A 20,969-nucleotide genomic window follows, 5' to 3' on the forward strand; every position below is an offset into this window, starting at 1 on the left:
AAACCCCAGTTCTTTCTCAGATGACAGTGCTCTATTGGTAAAAACATTAGCCAATAATACTAAAAGCCTCTGCATTTAAAATAGTTCTTGCCCTGCTTCTAATGATGAATTTGGTTCATATTTTCCAATAAATGCTTTGCATGTTTTATGACTAATGATATTCCACTTTTATCCATTATTCAAGATTACCGAGGACAGTTAAAGCCCTTGTTTGGGACTGAAAGGGTGAAAAGGGCAACGTTTTGTTAATAGGCTCAATACATTCACATCAAATCTACTGTAGATTTGATGTGAATGATTAATAAATACAACTTGCATTTATATAGCGGCCTTAATGTAGTATAACATCTCGGAGTAAATTAAAGTGTGAATTCCAAAAAGGATGCTCAAGTACTTTTTGTGCACAGTAATATTTTAGCATTTTTCTTTGCAGCCAACAACCCCAACAGCTTTTTAAACAATCAGACAAGCTCTGTCCTGAGCTAGCTGATCACGCGTAGTGTTGGGAGTGGGTAAAATTAGTCCTAGTAATCCCAAAATAGGGAGGGAAATAATCCAGCAGAGTTCCTGTTTCTGATCACTATTGAATGACCCCAGCTGGAAGGTGTGCGTGTCTTGTTGGACAGGATATAGCTGTCAGGTTATTGCAGTCGTCTGTATTACCTCACAGTCTCGCCTCAAACAGTTTAAAAAGCCCTGGGGCAAAATACAATATAATACAAAATTACATTTGTAAAGCGCCTTTTGGGAGGACGTCCCAAGACGCTGAACAGTCAGGGATTAGGACTCGAGCGGGGTGGGGTGGGGGTTGGGATCAGGGAGTGTGGAGGGCAGAGAGGGTAGGAGGGTGGCAGAAGGTACAGTCGGAAGAGGAGGCTCTTGAGGCATGCCTTGAAGGAAGCAAGGGAGGGAGCGAGGCGAAGGCGATAATGTGGGATGGAATTCCAGAAGGTGGGGACGGAGAGATTGAAGACCCGACTGCAGTTGGTGGGGTGGGCCGGGTGGGAGTCATGGAGCAGTCTGCTGAGTAGATGGAGCAAGATGGGGTTAGGAGAGGTAGGAGGGGGCAAATACCATAGGGTATCTATGGTCTATGGAACTGTACCCCAGTATATATCAGGGCTTTCAGGAGACTAAAGGAGAAGCTTGGATGGGGAGAAAACAAATCTTTGGAAGCACATATAATGGCAAAGTTGAGATTCTCTAAAAAAGCTGGTCCTGAACGTTAAAGTCAATTTGTTAACTGAGAAAATCCAATATGTTGGGATGTCACTGGCAGAATGACATTGTTTATTCATTGTGTCCATACGCCATACGGCTGAGAGTGAGTGGAAATCAAGTGGATGCACATTGAAAATAAGAGTGGTTTCATTGATTACCTTGTTTGATCAGTAGTGCTATGGACTGTTCAAAAGTGGATCATTGTTCATCCAAACTATGGAAAATTGTATTTGAAGAGGTTAGCAAACGAATAATAAACATCAGTTCAATTGAAACATTTAAGCAATTAAATCACTAGGAGGGACGAGAGTGATTAATAAATAGATGGGAATAAAAGCAAAAAAAAGTGATTTACTTTATGAATTCTATTAAGATAGGGAAATAGAAGGCACTTCATTTCCTGATTTCCTCGTCGGATTTTTGAATGAGTGCTAGTGTCAAAGGTAACACATTAGTGGAGCTGGCTGTGATTAACAGGAATGGGAAACCAGGTTGCATGTATCTTGGTGCTTTAGGAGGTTTGCCACCTACTTGTCCAATGTTCCATTGTCCAGTATTAGCAGCCTTCAACTGGTTCCACGAGAGATTAGGGGACGGCAACCGATTAAGGCATGACACTGTAATTAATAGGCTTTAGTTAAGTCAATGTTAGATTTGTATGAAAGTCAGTGACAAATAAAAGAACCCATAAACATCCCTATGAGAGTGATCTTATACCAGATTAGGATTTTTTGCTAATTTTGTGATCAGCACATTTGCCATATATATTATCTCAAAAAAATCATAATTTCTTTACTACATATTAGACATTGTAATGGTATCATGACTTTTTGGTCACCGTGCATGTCAAAATGAATAGGGCAATGTCATTTATCCAGAACTGATTACAACCAGCACCAGCTCATCCCCCTGTAACCCAGCAGCCTCCATGTATCTCAGCCCAACTGTGACTGGAGCAGATGGAGCAAACAGCCTCAAGCTACATCAGCTGCTAGGATATTTGCAAGTGTGGATGGTGAGTGGCTCCCCCTCCTTCCTCAAGACACACCTGGCATTTACTGAATGTGAGAGTAGGGTTGCATTAGGTGGAGTAAATCATCAACCCAGACCTGAGGGGCTAAATGGCCTGATTGTGCTTATAATATTCTCGGATTCTATATCGCCATCATTCCTGGCACGCCGATCATGGTTATTTTTTTAAAGCAGACCGTTTGCATCTCTCGGATTCACCCTGTTCACACTTTTATGTTCCGTGATTTTCATTGGCTCATTCTGCTTGCAGTGCAAACCGAGTGTTAACAGAAGCAGGTCGTCAAGTTTAAGTCTGACTGTTGAGAGTGCTTTAGAAAGCTTTGATTTCCTAAACACTTCAGACTTTGATGATGATGATGATGGTGGGGATGGTCCTGACTCTGAATGTTCTGACATCGAAGCTGAGACCAATGTTGGGTAAGTCGGTTGAGAGAAGATGTGGAGGTCCACGATGCTGCTTTATTAGCTGTGCTAGTCTCCTTCACAAAGAACACCAGGAAATACATCAGCCAAGGATGCCGTCAAAAGAAAGAGGGTGGGTGAGAGACAAATTCTCCAAAGCAAAATTCTAGACGAATTGAAGATTCCTCTCGGCTTCACTTAAATCCATTCTAATTTTTCTTTTAGGAGATTTAGTTGATGCTTATTTGATGTTGGATCCTTGGCTTGTGGTGTAGTTTGGGTTTACTTAGTGACTAATACCTGTGTTTCTTTCCCATGTCTTTTCCCTTTTAGCACCATGGCTCAGTGCAGTGGATTAAGCATGTCAATAACATTAACACAGAGCCAGATTTAACAAGCATGGCGTAGGTGTTCTTTGGAATGTAAGAGTGGTGACTGATACTCTGAGTGAATTATTTTGCTCGCATATCTGTTACTTTCCTTCCTCCCTTCTCTTTACATTATATAATGTTAATAACTTCACGAGGCTGCACCTTAATCAATTGGTTGAACATTGCTGCTTTACATTTCAATCAATCTTACTATTTATAGCAGTGTTTTGGAATAATGGGTCTAATTTGCATGATTTTTAACAGATTTCTTAATACACCGTGTTATTATCGAATTTTTAAAACAAAGCGCATTCCATCTTTTAGAAATGTGGTAAAGTTCAGCGAATTTTATATTTTAGAAATTCAATCGGTATGCATTTTTTCTAAATTAAGAAATCTGTTAAGTATTGGAAATTAGAGCGCATAGCTTTAGGGCTCTTTAAAAGAGATGGAATGCGTTGAGGTTATGAGTTCATATCTTGTCATCAGGTTCAGTAATAACCGACCGAACATCTCCATTCACAACCACCGTGTTAGGGCTACCATGACTCCTGTCAGTGCTTGTCACTTAGCTGGCGTGTCATTTATTATAGGTTGGGAAAACATGGATGGGATTGCATTACAAGGCTCTCACTAATAGTTGAGAGCATTGAAAGAATTCATACTGAGAAATAATACACTGTTTACAGAGTATCATTAATCCCTCTTTTTATTACGCTTTGACCCACCACAATTTTCACATTTGGTCTGTAATTTGCCTCTGGTGTTCTGCCACACATACCTCTTTTGCATATTTTTTGCATTTCATTACATAGAATTATATAGAATTTTGCATAGAATGATATAGCTTGCAAATAGGCCATTCAACGCAACTGGTCCATGCCAGTGCTAGGAACCTCCACCACTCCTAATCCACATTCATATATCCACGCATTTGTTGCATCTAGGGTCGACTATGCGGCCTTCCCAACTCTTCTCTCCACAAACTGCAGATCATCCAGAACTCTGCAGCTCATGTCCTCTCCCGCACTGGGCTTCAAGACCCTATCAACCCAACCCTCACCCAGCTCCACTGGCTCCCCACCCCCCAGAGGATAGAATTCAAAATCTTCACCTTCGAGGCCCTCCATGGCCTTGCCCCTTTCTACCTCTGTAACCTGCTAATCCCATATCATCCTGTCCGCTCCCTCTGCTCAGCAAGCTCCCGCCTGCTCCGAGTCCCCTGGCCGGCCCTCCCCACCAATGGCGGTCTGGCCTTCAGCCTCTCTGCCCCCACCCTTTGGAACTCCATCCCACAGTCCCTTAGCCTCGCTCCCTCCCTTGCCTCCTTCAAGGCACTTCTCAAGACCCTCCTCTTTGACCGCTCCTTTGGCCTCCCTCCTATCCATACTCTCCCTGCCCTCCACCCTCCCTGATCCCATCCGCCTGCTCGGGTTCAAATCCCTGACTGTCCAGTACCTTGGGACATCCTCCCGACATAAAAGGCACTATAGAAATGTAATTTGTTGTTGTTTGTTGTTGTTAAATGCCACTCGAGCCTCCACCCCTCGTAATCCCCACTCCGACACCCCTCTATTCCCTTCTCCTTCATATATACACAAAGTTTCCTCTTAAATATGTTGATGCATTTTGCTTCAACCCCAGTTGATCATCATGCAGTTCATTACACTGCTTCTGCTAAATGTCACACTGAGGCACTTCATCATGCCTTCCTTTTTCTGTCTCACCACAGGGCTGCAAGTGCAAGGGAGTTTTAAGATGTGACTGTTTGGTTGTGTTTGTAAGGTGGTATTTCACTCTATAATGTAACATAATTAGACCCATTATTAGTAGCTGTTTAGATCATTGACAACACTTTCTCTGGCAATTGCTAACATTCTGAGAGATGAGTGAATGAAAATGCTGTTTACAGTAATAGCAGTGTAACCTCATTATTGCAAACCCATCCCCTTTTCCTGTCCCATAAAGAAGAGTTGCTCAAAACTCATTTCAGGCTAATCCCTGAAGGAAGTACATTCACTTACTGTGTTTGCAATACAGAGGTTGGGCTGTGATTATATATATGTGATGAAATATTACAAATTTGTTTCACAGGTTTTTGCTGCATTTTTCTTTTTGTTCCTTTAAGTTCCACATTTGTATTATTCAGGCCCAAGTCTCCAGTCACAAATGCCCTCCATTATAAAAGCACACAGTCACTACACTTTACAGTATGCCCTGTCAAGCATTTTGGAACATCCTCCCAACCCGAAAGGTGCTATACAAAATAAGGATTATTATTATAATAATAAACAGCTGGATGGAGGAGCAGCTCTGAGATGAGCATCAGTCCTCCTGAGGGACAGCAGCTCCATCTAGAGTCCATGCAAAGAACTGCTATGCTCAGTGCACAAGTGGCAAACAAGGCATGTGGCTAGTCATGGTTAAGAAACCAGTGCTAATTGCTGCTAGCGCCATACACATATTAAATAGTGTATCAGAAATAATTAATCGTATTAGTTTGTGCAATTAAACTACAAAAACAGCTAGATAATAAAGGAATATTGTGTCTTTTGTATTTTTAAATTGAGATAATATCTCATCACGTCTCCTTACATGTTATATTTAATGACAGGTCCTGTCTGCTTCTCAGATCACCGACAGTGACAGAAATATTATCTTGCCACTTGCCCTTTTAATATGTGTTATGGTCTGATAAAAATTAAGATAAACGTGTAAGGAGTTCAACTGAAATTGCATTTTTTTTAGAAAAAGCTCCCCTAGCACCTAGATTACAATAAAAAAAGAGATTTGATATGCTCTACATTTTTAAAGTTAATTTCAGTTTTAATAATGATGTGCCCCACATTCGAGCTCATGCTCTCTCCACTCTTCAGATCTGGGCTACTGCCTGATCAAGTGGGTGTTAGATATCCCTTGGCACTGTTCGAAAAGAGAAGGGAGTTCCTTCTAATGTCCTGGCCAACAATTCCTCAGATAGTATCGGTCATTCACTTCATGACTGTTAGTGGGACGTTGCTGTTTGAAAATTGGCTTTCCTGTTCGCCTGGAACAAATACAGTCACTACACTTCATAGTAAATACAGTAGAATACAAATTTACAGTTATGCAGCGTCTTGTACATCAGGAGCATGTCCCAAGGTGGTTGACAGTCTTGACATGGCCAGAGTGTGGGACCGATAGGGTGAGTTGGGGAGGGGAAAAGTGACTGAAGGAGTGGTCAAAGAGAAAGTTCTTGAGATGATGCTGTGGAGCACTTTGAGACAATCTCCTGACATGAAAGACACTATATCAAATACAAAAAGTATTACTATATTGCTCACTATCCCATCCGCTTGCCTTCAGCTTCCATGCTCCTAACCGCTAACCATTTTTGCTACCTTTCTCATTGCCTTCAAAGCCTCCTAACAACACAGCTCTTTAAGCTTTGGTTAACATCTTTAAAATCTCTCTCATTTCCATGCTCTTCCGCGCTGCATTTGTCAAGCAATTTAAGATGGGCCTTTTCATGTGAAAGCCACAAAGTAGATGTGAATATTTTACACTTGACTCGCTGTACCAAAAAGGATTAAAAATTGTTAGTGTTTTTAAGATTTGTTGAGCTGAAGCTGGTTTGTTTTCAATGACAGCAGCTCCGAGCACCCCGAAGCCAGGGGTCATTTGAGTGAGGCATTGACGGAAGACACGGGGGTTGGCACTAGTGTGGCTGGAAGTCCTCTGCCTCTTACCACGGGATACGAAAACCTTGACTTCACCATTGCAAAGCACTTGCAGCACTGTGATCAGCTATTGCAGGTACTGACTCTCGCTTCATCAATACCACTTTTGGTCACGATGTACTTTTACTGCAGTATTCCCCTCACTGGGACATTGCTGTGCACAAGTGGCTGCCTGCCACATTCGCCTAAAAAATATACACTGTAAAATCCCGTGAAGTGCTTTAAGTCTTCGTCCTGACATCAATATGTCAAATGTAATGATTAGTTGAACAAAACTGCAGATGTTGGAAATCTGAAATAAAATCAGAAGTTGCTCGGAGACCAGTCGATGTGTTAAATATTGTAAGGTTGCTGAATTGAATGTACTTGTTAATAAATAAGCAAAACATCACAAAATGTAGCTTTCATCCTTTGGAAGCACAATCATCACTAATTAATGAGGTATATAAATAACTGGGATCCTTGGGCTAGAAGTGCATTGTTGCATATCTGATTTAGTACAGAAAACACCAATAGAATGCAATCCACTTGATTGCATATCAGACACCATCGACCACTCTATCTCATCCACCACTTCTCCTCTCACCTCAACCTTCACGGCTCTGTCCTCGACTGGTTTATATCATGCCTCACACCACCTCCACTTCATCTCCACAAACGGTTTCTCCTCTAGCCCCTGCACCATCTTGTGCGGTGTTCCTCAGGGCTCTGTCCTTGGTCCCCTCCTCATCAATATCTATATGCTCCCTCTTGGTGACGTCATCCACAGACATGGGGTCAACTTCCACATGTATGTGAATGACACCCAACTCTACCTCCACCCTTGACTCCAGACCACTGCTGTCCTGACAGAATGTCTGTCAGACATCAAGTCCTGAATGAGAGCTAACTTTCTTCAGTTGAACGTCAACAAGACCGAGGCTCTCCTGATTGGCTGCAGTCAGCGCCTCCTCACCTCAGGTGCTGACAGCATCACCATCTATGGTTGCACACTCCACCTTGCTAAGCCAGTCCAGAACCTTGGGGTCTTGTTTGACCCCACATCTATGCCATGACCCGCTCTGCCTTCCTCCACCTCCTCAACATCGCCCTGCTCCGCCACTGTCTCACTCCACAGGCCACCAAAACCCTCATACGTGCTTTCATTACATCAAGGCTTGACTATGTAAACTCCTTGCTTGTCGGCTTCCCCAACTCCTCCCTCCATCGGCTGCAGATTATCCAGAATTCTGTCCTCTCCTGCACCACGTTCCGTGACCCTATCAACCCCGTCCTCGCCCGACTCCATTCGCTTCCCATCACACAAAGGATACAGTTCAAGATCCTGGTTCTCACCTTCAAAGCCTTGCATGGCCTTGCTCCCCCATACCTCTGTGACCTCCTAACCCCCTACTATCCTGCCTGCTCCCTCTGCTCAGTGGGCTCTGGCCTGTTTTACGTAACCCGCCTCACTGGCCCAACTATCGGCGGGCGGGCCTTCGCCACTCTTCCCCATTCCCTGGAACTCCATCCCACAGTCCCTCTGCTTCGCCCTCACCCTTGCCTTCTTCAAGACCCATCTCAAGACCCTCCTCTTCGACCGTGCTTTCGATCTCCCTGCTTCCCCCCCTGCCCTCCACCCTCCTCGATCCCGACTCCCGATCTCGGGTTTGATACTCTGTCTGTCCAGCGCCTTGGGACGTCCTCCTGACGTGAAAGGCGCTATACAAATGTAATTTTGTTGTTGTTGTTAAATATTCCATTTAATTGCATAGAAGTTTCTAGGTCCTGGAAATTCACTATTTGTTTGCGTGGGGTTACACTAGGCTCCAATGTATATCGGATAATTGCATAATTCGCTTAATTACATGAAAAATAGCCAGTCGACTTTATTCATACCTGTCTAACTGGCTTGGGTAATTGTATTGGTTGAGGAGTTAATCACATTAGTAAGGTTGTCATGTACAGACTTCCATGAGGAATGGTTGCTATTGTAAAGGTGAGACAGCACTGAATTTGCGATAGCGTCGTAAAGCCATAAAGTGTTGTTTGTTAGGATAGGAGAGCGACAGGAAGGCAGCGCCACAAATGAACTTTAGGTAATTACATACTCCATATAATTGTATGGCATCTGTCCAGTCCTGACTCCATGCAATTATATGGAGTGCACTGTATGTTTAGAGAAACATGCCCTGTACATTGTTAATATAGCTTTATAGGCTGCACATTGATGGAAAATCTTCATTTGGTTACTTGAAAGATGCTGAATGTTCTTCGGTCAGGACATTTCCTGAAATGTGATGTTCTGTTTCCCTACCGACAGAGACTCATGTCCTTGGATGAATATCCAATCAATCGGCAGAGGCTCCTGGAGAAGATTTCTCAGCAGGCACTAGTACTGGAAAACATGACTGAGCTCAGCACAGAGAAAGTGGGAAGCCTCACTTCTGCAGTAGAAGGTGAGCAAATGAATAAATAAAATCCAACCTACTCTATAGCGAGGTGCACTCGATGGTTTGGCCGGTTTCCTCAGTAAAAGTAAAAATGGCTGACTTTTGCGTCATTGGTTCACCTCAAGCATCACTTCTTGCTTGCTGCGCATGCACAACGAAGACCAGATGACCCAGACTAGTTTTCTTTTACCTCAAAAATCTGACCAGCGGGCTGGCCTGGTGAGGGGGCTGGGCTGGTGAGGGGGCTGACACTGAGTGGATTGCCTACACACACGTTATAACCAAATTTGTGCTACGTTGAAGCCTATTATAATAGGGCTGCATGATGAGAAGCAGCTGGCCTTAACCAACGGAGGCCTTTTCTTAAAAGGCTAAACCCCTCAGGTAGAATCGAACCTGGCCAGCTGTCACACTACCTTTAAATACCATTCATCTTCTCTGAGCCTTTGTCCCTTCCTCTCTCTAACATTTTCTTACCTGGTTACCTTCCCTTGCTCTCGCCATCCATTTTAAAGATGAAAGCAACTTCTAAAACTAAAATAATATTAACTCAAAGGCAACTTCAAAGGCTGGATTTTTATCTAATCAAGAGCACGATGAGGGATAATTCACACGTTCACATCTTAGAAATAACCAAAGCACTATTTGTTTTGGTTAGTCGGGTGTCTGACATGTTTGGAAACCCATCACCATGCTTAAGAGTATCCAACGCAGTCTGAGAGTTTCACATATGTCACCTTATACATGGAAATTTCCCTGCATCTGGAATGGAATGTGCTGGAGGGCTGCATCCTGCTTCCTAATTCTGGAGAGTATTAGGCACAGGTTGACAAGAATCAAGGCTGAGGGATCTCAGATTGTAGGTTGGGAGTCTAACCTGCTAAACTGTATAGCTTGCCTTTCCCAGCTTGTCCATCTAGGACCACCTTACCCTTTAGGGATTTGGCTTGCCGGGTTAACAGGAGCTGAGTAGGAAAAATCCCTGCCCCAGTGACTGATCTCCCCATCTGAGTCCTGCCGACGAGCTTGGCTGGCTGGTCTGTCATCAGTAGTGCTCTGTAGTACTGCAGAGTCGCTTGGCTGAGGACCAACACAGGATAACCAAGACCACCACAGAAGATTGACTGGATTGTGACATTCCTTTGCCAAGCACATCATACCAGAACACCTGGAAGCTGTTTTATGCATCAAAGCAGGAAGAAACTTCTGTGGAGCAAGTCTACTTGTTGGGAGCCCACTGAACAGTGGTTTGTGAACAAGTAAACTTTTCACAGCCCCGCTATGGGACGATGTCAGCAGCACACCTCTGTAAATTAATGGTAGCTGTAATTAATATTTAAATGAGGAGACATGTCTCAAGCACCCACTACATTAATATTTAAATCAGGGGAAAGTGCCACAAGCAAATGTGGCATTAATATTTAAATGAGAAGATAATGCCACCAAACATTAATATTTAAATGAGGTGTGAAGTGCTGGCCATCTGTGAGGCACTTAATGGCCTCAAGGCAACTTGTGAAACAATATAAAAATCTCCTTCTGATGATTGTAATTGGGAAATGATCCAAATAAGTACTTTTTAAATAATTTGTGAAAAGAAAGAGATTTTGTCTTCTTTTTCTGTGATTCTGTGCCATGTTGAATGTTGTTCGGAAAAAGTTAAGAGACCCATTAGTCTTATGGAAGTAATTTGCAATAATAATAATGCTTGCATTTGATATAGCGCCTTATCATGTTGCTGACTGACATTAAATTTAAATTGTAAAAATCATTGAGACACCTCAAAGCACTTCACAGGATATATTGTAAAATGGATTGACTGTGCTTGAAATGCATTTGTTTCTGATTTTTATGTTTTGTTTTGTTACCTTGCTAATTTTGTACACCAAGTTTATCCTCTCCTCTCCTCTCCTCTCCTGCCCTGGCTCTGCTTCAAACTCTACCTAAGTCTTCAGACACGATGCACTGTGAAACTCTCTCCAAATCTGTCCGCCTTACTCTTTCTCCCCCTGCCCTCAAGATCCTCTAAAAACATATCCCTTTAGTTTGCAGTATATTCAGATGCTGGTTATAACCCCCCACACAACTATTCAAATTATAATAAATAATAGTAAAGCTTACGTTTAGTTTAATGCCCATAACATTGAAACATGTTAAAGCTGTGAATTGACACCGAGGGTGGTGACTGCGGATTTTGTAGGCAAATGCAGCAGCAATTTTGTGCCCTGTTGGGCAGCACACTGGTGTTGAATGTTGGGGCACTAACACACAAAGACAATGAGCTGGAGGATGCACTTCAGTCCCCACTCTGCTTAACTCCCAATCTGAGCTATATTGAATGGGAAAACACTGAACAGAGTATGTGTGGAGGGTGAAACACAATGGGACGTTCTGCTTGAATGGTAGCATGCACAGCTAGCCAAAGAAGCTTTGGGAAGGTTTGGGATGAGAGATGTGCATTTCAGAGATACAGTAATTTAGTTTTTTCCATTTGGCGAAGCTATGATATTTTTCTTATTTATCTACAGTTATCCCACGGCTGCAGGAACAACAGGCTTTGCTCTCCCTCTGGATAGAGAGCTGCGGGTCAGGGAATGTGTTCTATGCACCTGTTGAAAAGCTGATGAAACAAATTACTCTTCAGTTTGCCGAGACTGTGAACAAAAGGTGTCCAGGTCATTCTGACACAGGTACTTTTACTACTGCCTCAGAATTAATGTACAAATCAGGGCAATGAAGCAAGGCAGGAGAAAGATTCACATGTTCCTTACTGCTTGAAGAATTGTGGATATTGGTCTTGTAATGTTTTCCAAAATGCTGACAATCTGAAATTTTAAGACAATAGGCTTAAAGCTAAGATCATGTGAATTTTGCCTCCTCCTCCCCAACAATGAAACAAAAAATCACAAGAAGCTAACAAAATAGAATAAAGCTCTAAAGTATTCTGTCATCGTGCAGCAAACCCTGTTTTACACGCAGCAATTCTGGTTTGCATTATAATACTTTAATTCTAACAAGCATGACTACTTCCTGGATTTTTTAAAAATCAGGCAGGACTCTAAAAATCCCCCTGCCCAACATTGTTTGAGATCCAGGATTTTGACATAATAATAATAATAATAATAATAATAATAATCCTTGCATTTGATATAGCGCTTTTCACGTCTTCTGGACGTCTCAAAGCGCTTCACAGAATATACTGTAAAGTGAATTGACTGTATATTTGTGGGCGAACGCGGCAGCCAATTGCGCACAGCAATGTCCCACAAACAGTCGTAGATTGAAAATGACCAATTTATTATTGTTTTGGGTTTTTGGAGGGATTATTAGATAAGTAAGGCTGCGATTCTCGATAGACTGAAGAGGCCTAAAATGAACAAATCTCAGAGCGAGCTGTTGATTCAATCTCACTGTTGTTCTAAAATGCTACACAAATAGAGTAAATCCAGACCCAAGAGAAACAGGACTTGGTGAAGAGGCGTGACAGATAAAATATTCACCTCACTTTCTCTTCTTGATACTCGATCCACCTCGTAGACATTTCCATGCTTGTTTTCTTTTTACTGATGCACATTGGATTGCGATCCAACTCAGTTCTCTTTAATTCTAATATTACTTTGTTTCCTCCAGTCATCAGAATACTTATGAATCAGATGCTAGACAGACCTGAACCATTGCCTGCCTCTAGCCTCTCACAGGTGGTGGTGACCATCTTCCAATTCGACAGCTATCTGACCAGCCACAACCTTACTGACCTGGGAGATCACCTGGAACAGCTGGCAAATGAAGGTAGTGTATCAGTCTGTCAATGAAGGCAATTTATGCTGCATCTATTGATTTCTTCGAAAATATAACTGCAACGACTTGCATTTATATAGCGTACTTCACACAGGATAGCTTCTTGGAGCGCTGAACAGTAGGTCATTGGATGCCAAGCAAAGGAGAATGGGGAGCTGACCATTGAGTAGTTGAAGATGTAGTGTAGGACATCCCTTTAAGAAGTAAAAGGCAATTCAAAAGAGCCAATGAGATAAAGACAAATACAAAAGAACACTGGGAATGGGACAAATTAGTGTGGCTTTGGTTAATGGATTGGAGTCCTCTGAGTTGCTAATAAAGAAATGTATTAACACACCCGGGTTTTGGATTGAAAATGATTACAGGTAGTCCTGAATTTAGGATTTAAAGGTAATTAAGGAGGGATTGAGGCAGAGGGATTGAGGCAGGGAGATTGAGGAAAGGAGATTGAGGAAACTATTCACAGGAGTCACTGTAAAGTGTAGTGGCTGCGTATTCTGTAGATGAAAGCCAGACAAGATAAGCAACAGTAGAATTGAAGGATCTAGGGGTTGGTGCTTTGAAATGAGCAAATACTTTACAACGCACAATGGTATGTGTAGTGTCTATGCTAGGAGCAGGAAGATGGTCAGGTACGATTAGTGACGAGGTGGAGAAGATTACCATTGGAATCCAAAGTGTCCCACAGAAGACAGAGTGGGAAGGGTTAAGTCCACGATAATAGGGTAGGTTTTGTAAATATTGCTTTAACATTAATCTCAATGGGCCAAATGTCCCCTTCCTGTGCTGCTACTATGCTGCAATACACACAGCCACACCACTTTACAGTATATCTTATGACGCGCTTTGAGATGTCTCAACAGAGTAATAAGGTGCTATATCAAATGCAAGGATTATTATATTATTTTTACTGCTCTAAAAAAAGCTGACTGCTGGGTCATCAGGTTGTCACCATTGTCACTTCTTGTGTACTGTACATATGTAGCATGCATGGGAAGTGAATGGGAGCGCTGCTTGCGTGCATTGTGAATGGGGTCCACACTGCACTGCACACTGCAACTGCATTAAAATGAAGTTTGTGCTATAAAAACTGGGTTATAACAGGGCTGCGCTTGATCCGTTTTCAGATGCTTTGCTAATATCACAATATCTAATACTGCTATCTCTTATTCTTCCAGTCTCTCTGGTGCTGACTCTTCAATCTTCACATGTGGAAATGGTGTTACAAAAGCTGAGGGCGGAGACAGGTCAGAACCTCCAACCTTTGCAGGAGACACTTAAGGCAATAGCTTTCCTTCTGCTGGAAGCCAGCAGAGACCTTGTCCAGGCCACCACATCTTTCCTTGTTGCAGCTTCACTGAACAAGAATTTCAGAGAAAAGGTACATATGTAGACACTCTTATTTTTTGTTTGTTGGGCAATCTATGATGGGCTGATCAATAGCACTACTGATCTACGTATGTGTTTGTAATCCTTAATGTAATAATAATCCTTGTATTTGTTACAGTGCTTTATCACATCGTTGAGATATCTGAAAGAGGTTCACAGTATTTTCTAATAGTGCCATGGGATCTTTAACATCCATCGGAAGCCCTGTCTGCCTGTTAACATGGACATTAAAGATTATTAGAAGAGAAGGGAGATTCTCCTGAAAACCTGGTTAGCAGTTTTTAAAATTGATAAAAATAAAATTGATCACTCACCTCATAGCTGTTTGTGGGACATTGCTGTGCTCAAATTGGCTAAGTTCACTACGAATACAGTCACCACGTGTTACAGAAAATACTGTGAAGCTCTTTGAGACATCTCAATGATGTATGGCACTTCTGACAATACACCGTTCCCCCTGCACTGCAGTGTCAGCCTAGACTATAAGCTTAAAGTACTGATGTGGGGATTGAACTCGCACCTTTCTGACTCAGCCGAGAGTGCTATCCATGAGCCAGACTGACACTGGTAAAATCTGTAAGGTAGTGTTAACAATCAATTCATGGTAGACCCTATTGACCAGGATGTTGTTTGCCATTCAGTTCACTTGGTATGCAAGTGCAAGAAAGGTGAATATGAAGGGGGAATCCTGTGATATGTAAGCTGCAGGGCAAGTGGTCTTGTTTCTTATGCATATTCCAGATCATAAAGATCAGATGGGAAAAGCAATCATTTCCCATTAAAACTCCTTTAGCAGCAAAAATATCTCAGATCTTTTATAATCCCTTCAATTGGATTATATCTAACTCTAGATTTTGTTCCATATAAATGAATTAGAAGTGCGAGCAATTGCTTGGATAACCTTTACCTGTGCAGTGCATGGTTCTGTAGATACATCATGATGTATCTAGATGGTGTGGAGCCCTGTAGCTCAGTGATTAGAAGCACTTGCCTCGCAAGCGAGAGGACCTGGGTTCGATCCCGAACACGGAGAAACATTGGGCAAATTTCCTCACTCCACATGCGTCTGTTTACCTAGCAGTAAATAGGAACCCAATTGTTAGTCAATTGTCGGATCACTTTTCCGGGAGTAAGAATCCCTTCAAAATAAATAAATAATAATAATAATTTGGTCACTTAATCCAGGACTGTTGCGGAACACTGCTGTGCATAATTGGCTGCTGTGTTTCGTTCACACAATATACAGTCAATTCCCTTTACAGTATATTCTGTGAAGCGCTTTGAAACATCTCAAAGACGTGATAAGGCGCTATATCAAATGCAAGGATTATTATTATTCCTTAGTTGTTGGTAGTTATCAGTATTTGTGAAAAGCATTTCTCTGTTTCACAGGCTGTGATGTATTACACAGAAGCACTGACTCAGCCAAACGTAAAGATGCAGAGAGCAGCATGTACAGCGTTGAAATGCATCAAAGTGAGTACGGCTGTTAAAATTAATCCAGTCTCGTTATGGTGTGCTTCAGTATACCACGGCTTCAGTTATAACACAGTGGAACATAGAAATCAGTGCAACTGACTTGTTGCTGAGACCATAAAACACTTCTTTATAACGCGGTTTAATTATAATAGGGGTTAATCTGGTTATAACACGGTTGCCATTCGTGGCACATGCCCACAGCTGGGCCTCTCATTTCCTGTGACTAGAATGGTAGATTTTCAGGTCGAAATCACTTCCATGCTTTGTTCATAAACAGGAAGTGGTGGTGGTGGTAACCTGATGACTTAGAGGCTAGTTAGATTTTAATGCGCGAACCAGCTGGCGAGCGGGGAATGAACATGCCTGCTATAGGCAGGCGCAGTGGCACCAGCTATTGCACTTTGAGTTAGGATTTTATGAATGTGGGGAAGGGTACGAAAATGGAATGAAACGGATATCTCTTGCAGAGTCAGCAAAGGCCAATGGTCCAACTGGCCTCCTCCTGTGCTATAAATATCTGTGGTTTTGAAAGCGGTATTACTTGTGGAAAAATTAAGTTATCCATTGAATGTGAAGCTTTACTGATGGTGACACATTTGACCATATTCTGATTGTTTTTGTCTTTCCCAGATGTGTGAAAGCATCGACATTCTGGTGAGTCTGTGCCAGTCTGAGCGAGAAGTGATACGGCAAAGTGCAGCAGAATCACTCCTCTCACTAGGTGAGTCTCGCCATCGTTATGTGTGAATGAAATACTACAAAATACACAGACACCTATAAAATACGTACCTTCAGCCACATCTCTCTTTGTAACTCTTTGCCTCAACCCCTCTGCCTTGCCGGCCTCAAATCACACCTGAAGACTTTCCTCTTCGACCATGTTTTTGGTCACCTCCATGGCTCAGTCGGTGTGAAGCTCCACCATTGTTTAACTTTCTGACATGCTACCAAGCGTGAAGGTGTGATGTAAATGCAAGTTTTTGTTATTCTTCACAGTTGCCTACAAAATTGTAGAATTACTTAAATCCGTGACTCTGCGGGGAAGTATGAACTGACACAAACTCTCAATTTGCTTCAATTAGTAAATTTTAATAAAGGTTAGTGAGGTTCTACATATCAAGGTTATATGTTTTTACATGAATAAATTAATGCTTATGACAGGTTAGTACAGTTCACTGCAATGAGTTGATCAGACCAATGCAGTGGCTTTGATGGAGCAATCGACTTGTTGTATTGATCCATGTTGATTGCAGTCTATCTCTCTTTCCTCAAGATTGGTTGCAGTTAGCTACTCTGTTCCCAGAACTCAGCTCTTCCGATTTAAACCCAAAATCTCTTTTTTATACCTTTTTGGTCACGTACGCCAGTCTGTTCAATGCGTTGTTCGAAACACAGGCTTCAAACCAAGGACAAACTTTATCTTCCATGGCGAAGGAAACCTGAGTTCTTTATTCTTCCATTTGTCCTTGAGCTTCATGCATTTGCATCATATAGTCAGCCTTTATGAAGTAAACAACTCCATGAGTCTGCGATTTTCTTTGGTCAACTAAAGACAACCCAGAATTCTGGGATTGCTTAGAAAATACACAGTAACTACATATCACAGTAACTTCTTTGAAGTGTTAGAGACATCCTCCTAACATGCAAAACACTATATCAAATGCAGGGATTATTATAACACAGGGTTGTGACTGAGGGAATGACTCAGTTTATGCTCCTGGGCTGGAAGTGAAGCATGAAAGCAGATGATTGTCTAGTTTTTAGAGGACAAGTTTAGGTGTAAATACAAGGAGAATGTGTGCAATGGGGAAAGCAAAGAGGGATGGTCGAGGCAGAGGGATTTCAAAAGAGGCTCATGAACATGGGCAAAGTGTCTTGAAGTTCACCTGCCGATGGAAGATCCATGATGTATGAAAAATTGCCCTCAAATGTGGAACAAAATACGCCATTAATGTAACATTTCAGAGGCAAATTGTTGAATTCAGTTTTAATTTTGAAATCGGTTTCCAGTAGATCGTAAAGGAACTTGCAAAAAACTAGCTTGAAAATGTAACGACTGTGTTTAAGAATTTGACAAATTCGGGACATTTGGAAAAGCTGCGTTAACAGAGTTGTCTTCTGCGTAATACTGGATATTGAAAACGCATCTATGATCCGCAGTCACTCTCATTTTTTCATTTCTATCTTCCATAGGAGAGGAAGGTCGCTTGGCATACGAACAGCTTGACAAAGTCCCTCAAGAAATTGTGCGACTTGCAGGGAGACGGAGCAATGCGGTCAGCACTGCGTTTTAACGCAAGCTCTTGCCAAAGTGTCCTTCACTGTTACAGACTGCTCAGCCAGCTGGAGCTCTGTGTTAAAGATCTGCCACAGCAGCAGATGGAAGAGAAGCAGAGACTACATGCCCAGATGAGAGATCTTGGACCACAAAAGATGCACCTTCCCCGACACAAGTTAGACTGTGATATGCACTGAAAATAAGGCTAACCAACCGATGTGAGAGTTATCTCATGCAAACTTACTTTACCAAAGTTTATTTGAACTAACGAAAAAAATGAAGTTTTTGTGTTAAATTATTTATAATTCCAAAGTTCTGACAGCTGGATTTCCCCGTTTCTCTTATTTTGTCAGAGTTCACATTAGCATTATTTTTAAACTTGAACAAATAGGGGTACAGCATGTGACCCCTGAGTGGCTAGCACAGGAGAGATGTAGGTGAATATTGTGTGAAGGGTGGAGTGGGAGGGAGTCTCCCAGAAGTGGACTCTGGGCTTTTAGTTTCTATGTATCTATATATACCATCTACCGGTTTGTGTTCTTGCTTTCTATTGCCTTTCCAGGTCACATTGCCTTGATGTCAGGAGGTACTGGCGCTATAGTGCAAAGAGCGCTTGTGGCAAGGGAGTTGCAGTTATGCTATTAGTCCTTTGAAGTTCGCATCAGTGACATACTTGCAGAGTTGGGCAATTTACTTTTGCCTTAGAGGAGTTTTAGCAGCGGAAGGGAAAAGTACTCTGCAGAAGATGACAATATAAACATGTAGTGCAGTACCTGTGGATATTGTAAATATGTAGCATGTTTTTTTGATTGCAAATCAATGTCGGGCAGATTTCTCCTCCAAACAAACTGTAAAATAAATGGAGCGGAGATGTCAGTTTTGAAATGTTTCAGATCACGGATTTATTGTAGCAATGCGAAGTCTGGAAACCCACCCAGTTTTGCCCTGTGAGACCATTTTGTTCGTACAATTTAAGATTGTGCAGAAGTTCGGACAATTCTGTCCTATCTTGGAAGCTGTTTTTCCTGAAGTTCTTAAAAATAAAAAAAATTGCTTTGTATAAAGATCGAATTTAAGAATTTGCTACAGTTCGCGATTCCACAAATCATAAAGTTGAAGATGAAATAGTCTTAGAGGATAAGACAATGTGGAATTTCAGGCCAGTGACTTTGGTCCTATTTATAATGTTATTATGATGCATGGTTTACCTGTGGAGTATCAGGTAAGCAGAAACTGAGGTCTATAAGAGTCTAATTCTGAACCATGTAGTTGTTAAAGATGTAATTAAACCTGTGGTTAAATATTCTGCTGTTAAGTAATCTAAACTAAAGTTACATTTCTTTGCCTTGTTATAAGTGATTGTTCCCAAGGAAAAGCTACAATCCTTTTGTTCTTCCTAAATGGCATTTTTAAAATAAAAAAAACTGATGCATTATTTCCCTACTAGCATATGTAATCCTTGTTCTATTGTCTTTGTAACGTAATGAAAAAGCAATATGTATTCATCGCTCGCATGGATGACAATTTTTCATTAAATAAATAGCGGCTAAGTGGATTGCCTGGAGCAGCACTAAGCCAAATACAGCTATTTCCTTCTCTGGCCTCTGTTTAGTTACATGACTTCCACACGTTGACATTGGGGACTTTGACTGACATCATTCTCCCACCTAGGCTACAAAAGGAAATAAATAGACGGTGCTCCTACTCCTGAGTCACTATCGAGTGACCTTACTGCAAAGTCCACATGTGGGATGTCTTTCCAACGTGAAAGGTGCTATACAAGTGTATATGTTGTTGTTGTCAATGTAAGGTGAAAATAGAAATTGGCTTTGGGTACAACAACAACTTGCATTCATATAGCGCCCTTCACGCGGGGTAGAGTCCTGGAGCACTTGACAGTGGCAGAGTCTGACCCCAAGCCAGGGGCAGAGGGAGGGATGAGGTGACAGCAAGCACAATCAAAAAGGATCAAAATTGGTCACTTCAATCCGCAAGTGTTTGTGGGACACTGCTGTACACAATTGGTTGGTGCGTTTCCCCTACAAAATTAATTATATTGACTGTCTAGAAGATGTGAAAAGTGCTATATCAAATGCAAGGATTATTATTATTAAAGTATGTCAAATTAAGCTGACTGGCTGGATAGAGAGATGGTTTGAGAGAAAACAGAGTAGCGAAAAAAAAGGATGAGTCTTAGACCTAGAAGAAATATATGTTGAGTGGGGTTCCTTGTGTTAAGGTCGCTCGTATGTACTACAACATTTACCTAAATGATCAGGATTGAGGGGTAATATCAAATTTTGCTGATAATATCTATCATGTGGAGTCCTGTAGCTCAGTGGTTAGAGCGCTCGCCTCACATGCGAGAGAACCTGGGTTTGATTCCCGGCAGGGTGAAACGTTGGGCAAGTTTTCTTACTGCACACGCCTCTGTTTACCTAGCAGTAAATAGGAACCTGGTTGTTAGTCGATTGGTGAATCGCTTTTCCGGGGGTGATAATTCCTCAAAAAAAAATTGGTCATTTCAATTCCCAACTGTTTGTGGGATACTGCTGTGCACAATTGACTGCTGCGTTTCACCCACAAAATATACAGTGAACTCACTTTACAGTGTATTCTGTGAAGTGCTTTGAGATGTTTTGAAGATGTAATAAGGCACTATATCGAATGCAAGTACTATTATTATTATCCAAAACCTTCATAAACTTGAAGGCCTCTATCAAGTCACCTCTTACCTTTTTTAGTTCTGGTGAAAATATCCTCACTTTCTCACATTTATCTTCATAACTGAACCCCTCATCCATCGTAACATCCCGATGTTATACACTGAATCTTACGTATTTAATTT

The 20,969-nt window shown here is 41.8% G+C and overlaps 1 protein-coding gene across 3 annotated transcripts in view; it reads left to right on the forward strand.

Moving 5' to 3' along the window:
- ripor2 (RHO family interacting cell polarization regulator 2) overlaps positions 1–19,709 on the forward strand; it is a 61,125-nt gene extending 41,416 nt beyond the window's left edge. For all 3 annotated transcript variants that reach the window (XM_007902604.2, XM_042332116.1, XM_007902603.2), the window contains exons 14-22: positions 2,504–2,670; positions 6,656–6,821; positions 9,048–9,183; positions 11,706–11,867; positions 12,808–12,966; positions 14,154–14,356; positions 15,757–15,840; positions 16,474–16,564; positions 18,037–19,709. In XM_007902604.2, the coding sequence (XP_007900795.2) occupies positions 2,504–2,670; positions 6,656–6,821; positions 9,048–9,183; positions 11,706–11,867; positions 12,808–12,966; positions 14,154–14,356; positions 15,757–15,840; positions 16,474–16,564; positions 18,037–18,137 (1,269 nt within the window). In that variant the 3' untranslated portion in view covers positions 18,138–19,709. The remainder of the gene's footprint in view (positions 1–2,503; positions 2,671–6,655; positions 6,822–9,047; positions 9,184–11,705; positions 11,868–12,807; positions 12,967–14,153; positions 14,357–15,756; positions 15,841–16,473; positions 16,565–18,036) is intronic.
- Positions 19,710–20,969: the final 1,260 nt, after the last annotated feature.

This window comes from Callorhinchus milii, unplaced genomic scaffold, assembly GCF_018977255.1.
Source record: "Callorhinchus milii isolate IMCB2004 unplaced genomic scaffold, IMCB_Cmil_1.0 Scaffold2, whole genome shotgun sequence".
Lineage (NCBI taxonomy): Eukaryota > Metazoa > Chordata > Chondrichthyes > Chimaeriformes > Callorhinchidae > Callorhinchus > Callorhinchus milii.